General features: G+C 39.5%; 1 protein-coding gene across 5 annotated transcripts in view; it reads left to right on the forward strand.

The window, feature by feature from the left end:
* The window catches only part of fam13b (family with sequence similarity 13 member B), a 54,303-nt gene extending 51,863 nt beyond the window's left edge, over positions 1–2,440 (forward strand). For 4 of the 5 annotated variants that reach the window (XM_014031976.1, XM_014031979.1, XM_014031978.1 and 1 more), the window contains one exon: positions 57–2,440. In XM_014031976.1, the coding sequence (XP_013887430.1) occupies positions 57–180 (124 nt within the window). In that variant the 3' untranslated portion in view covers positions 181–2,440. The remainder of the gene's footprint in view (positions 1–56) is intronic. The other variant, XR_001312411.1, reaches the window with a different exon arrangement.
* The last annotated feature ends 113 nt before the right edge of the window (positions 2,441–2,553 follow it).

A 2,553-nucleotide genomic window follows, 5' to 3' on the forward strand; every position in this document is an offset into this window, starting at 1 on the left:
CCCTGCTTCTAGTTTTACCGTCCGATTCTTAAAATAATCTTTTTCTCGTCCCACAGGAACGTTCAGAAGGAGGACCGGGTGCCGATGCTGGAGGAGTACAGAGAGTACAAGAGAGTCAAGGCCAAACTGCGCCTCCTGGAGGTCCTCATCAGCAAACAAGATTCCTCCAAATCCATCTAGCTCCTCCGACAATAACCGCTACGATCGCACACATCGGCCGTCACCACTGCAGCACGTCCCCCCAAACACCACCACCTTCACCTCCTCATGGTTTGCTGCCGTCACGTCATGCTCAAAGACTTCAAACTGCAACTAAAAGACAAGATCCAAACACGTGATTTTAACTAACAAAGCTATTTTTCACCTAATCAGAGTTTTAAAACGTGGCGTTTCAGTGTGTTTTCATTTTTCATGACGTGACCGCAGAGTCTGAACTGTGAGCCTGTGATCCCTGCAGCAGCTCACCACGGAGGGAAACCGTCACTGTTCGTCGAGACTTCTCACTGCTGCCACGTGTGGACGTTCACTTTGTTTTTTCACAGGAAGAAAGGAAACATGTTTATGTTTGGACTTTATTTACCACATGTCTCATTGGACAGCTCAAGGACTGTTATTTTACATCATGACACTTTTTTTTATTTGGCTTTTTTCACGTAGTGTAAAGTTTTGTTTTATTTTAACAAYTTAGCGCCATCACGTTTGGTTTTAAACATGAGTGAACTGAGGTGTTGGAGACATCTTCCTGAATGGAAACCTTTATTTCTCTCATTGCTAAAGCGGACAGCACTTAAAATCAACTTTATTCTAATCCGCAAACYTTTTCCTCATCTTTGAATCTCGAAGCGTTTTTCGTCTGCGGACAACAAGTCGGATCAGTTGTGGCAGAAACTGACGAGGTCACTGATTGATTTAAATCTGCCGGCACTGATTTTTACCACAGAGAGGGGAGACGCTGTTTTAACCTGATCTGATTTCCTGACAGCAGGTGACTCATTGAAAGTCTGAAGGTTCAGCACATTCAACAAGCTTGTTTTTTGTTGTTTATTATTTTTTATTTTGCATTTCTAGGTGAAGCTGTTTTTAACCTAAACGACAGACTGTTGATGCGTCACTGTGGATGTTTTTTAAAGAAGCTGTTTGATGTTCGCGGCTGAACGAGACGAAGCAGCGGTTTATTTTGCTGCGTCGATGGTGTGACTGCGATGGTTGAAACACAAGCTACGAATGAGAAAAAAGTTTCTGAATATTTGTGGAAAGGGACGGGGGAGCTGTGTCTGCTAGTGAGGCCGTTAAGTTTGATGTAAAAAGATGTTATTTGCACAGGGTTCACAGAATGCAGCCCTTCACTTTGTTTCCCCCCCATTTGTATTTGTAGAAATTAAGCACTACTTCTATACAAATATAAATATCCTGTATATACATTAAAAAAATGAATGTCAAGACATGTTTAAATTATTTCAAACATCACGTTTGCTCCCCTTTTGGTTACATTTGTGATAACCCGAGAATGTGTTTTGTATTGTCATTATAAACGTGGCTAATTCTATTATTTCGTGTGTAAAAACATTAACAAACCTTTTGTATGGACTGACTAAAACCAGCCGTAGGTGTTTTCAGTCTCTCACCTGAACCTGCTCTGTAATATAAGCTAACCTAGAAGCAGTACTGTAGTGAGCTTGCATGGCAGCAGAGAACATAATCGTYCGTAAAGCAGAACATTTTCATTGTTTGTGCCATGAGAAGAAGCAATAAGAAAAGTTTGTGTCGACGGTTTTAACAGGTGAGTTGTTAAAATGACTCTGGTGTGATTTAAGTTACACTATATATGTTTATTTTTTAAACTCTAAATCGCTCTCCTCTCGTGTTTTTGCCACTGCATCGTTGGTGCACTGCTGAAAACCAAAATGTTACAAAACCATGAAGGCGGCAGGGATTGAAAAGCCAACGACGGACGTCTGAAAACATTCCAGTTTTTTTTTTAAGTGGAAACTGTCTGTTTGCTCGTCTCCTTACTTTTTACTCGTTTGGCGCCTCAGTTTCTGATACTGTGTGGAAACATAACGATTTAGTTTATTTTTTTTAATCTCCAGCAGAGTGGTAAACTTCKCATGTAGTTCTCATGTTGTAACCTGTAAATGTTTGTTTTTGTCTTTGRTGGTGTACACGATGCTTTAAACTTACCATCCCCGAGGAATTTCCAGCACAAGTTCTCAAAGATGTCTTCAGAGTCAGAGCTGAAACAAACAGTAACATTGAGGGGCAAAAAAAGTACTTTTAATAAAGAGTAATTAAAATTAAAATCATTTTTTTTCTTCAAACAACCTTTAAGACATCTTTGGGGGTTTTTGCTTCAGGTTCCTCGTCTGTGTTTTCTGGTCACATGTAACTTCATTTTAGTCACACCAGTATTGTGGATGCATCTATAAATGTTTTATTACTTTGAATGTGCTTTCTGTTGTTTCTTCACTATATATATAAAAAATAGGAAACTAACATTTACACAGAAAAATAAAGTTTCCAAGCTTGCCACATGAATTTTCTTGCTTGTTGAGT

The sequence above is a fragment of the Austrofundulus limnaeus genome, unplaced genomic scaffold (genome assembly GCF_001266775.1).
Source record: "Austrofundulus limnaeus strain Quisiro unplaced genomic scaffold, Austrofundulus_limnaeus-1.0 Scaffold1359, whole genome shotgun sequence".
Lineage (NCBI taxonomy): Eukaryota > Metazoa > Chordata > Actinopteri > Cyprinodontiformes > Rivulidae > Austrofundulus > Austrofundulus limnaeus.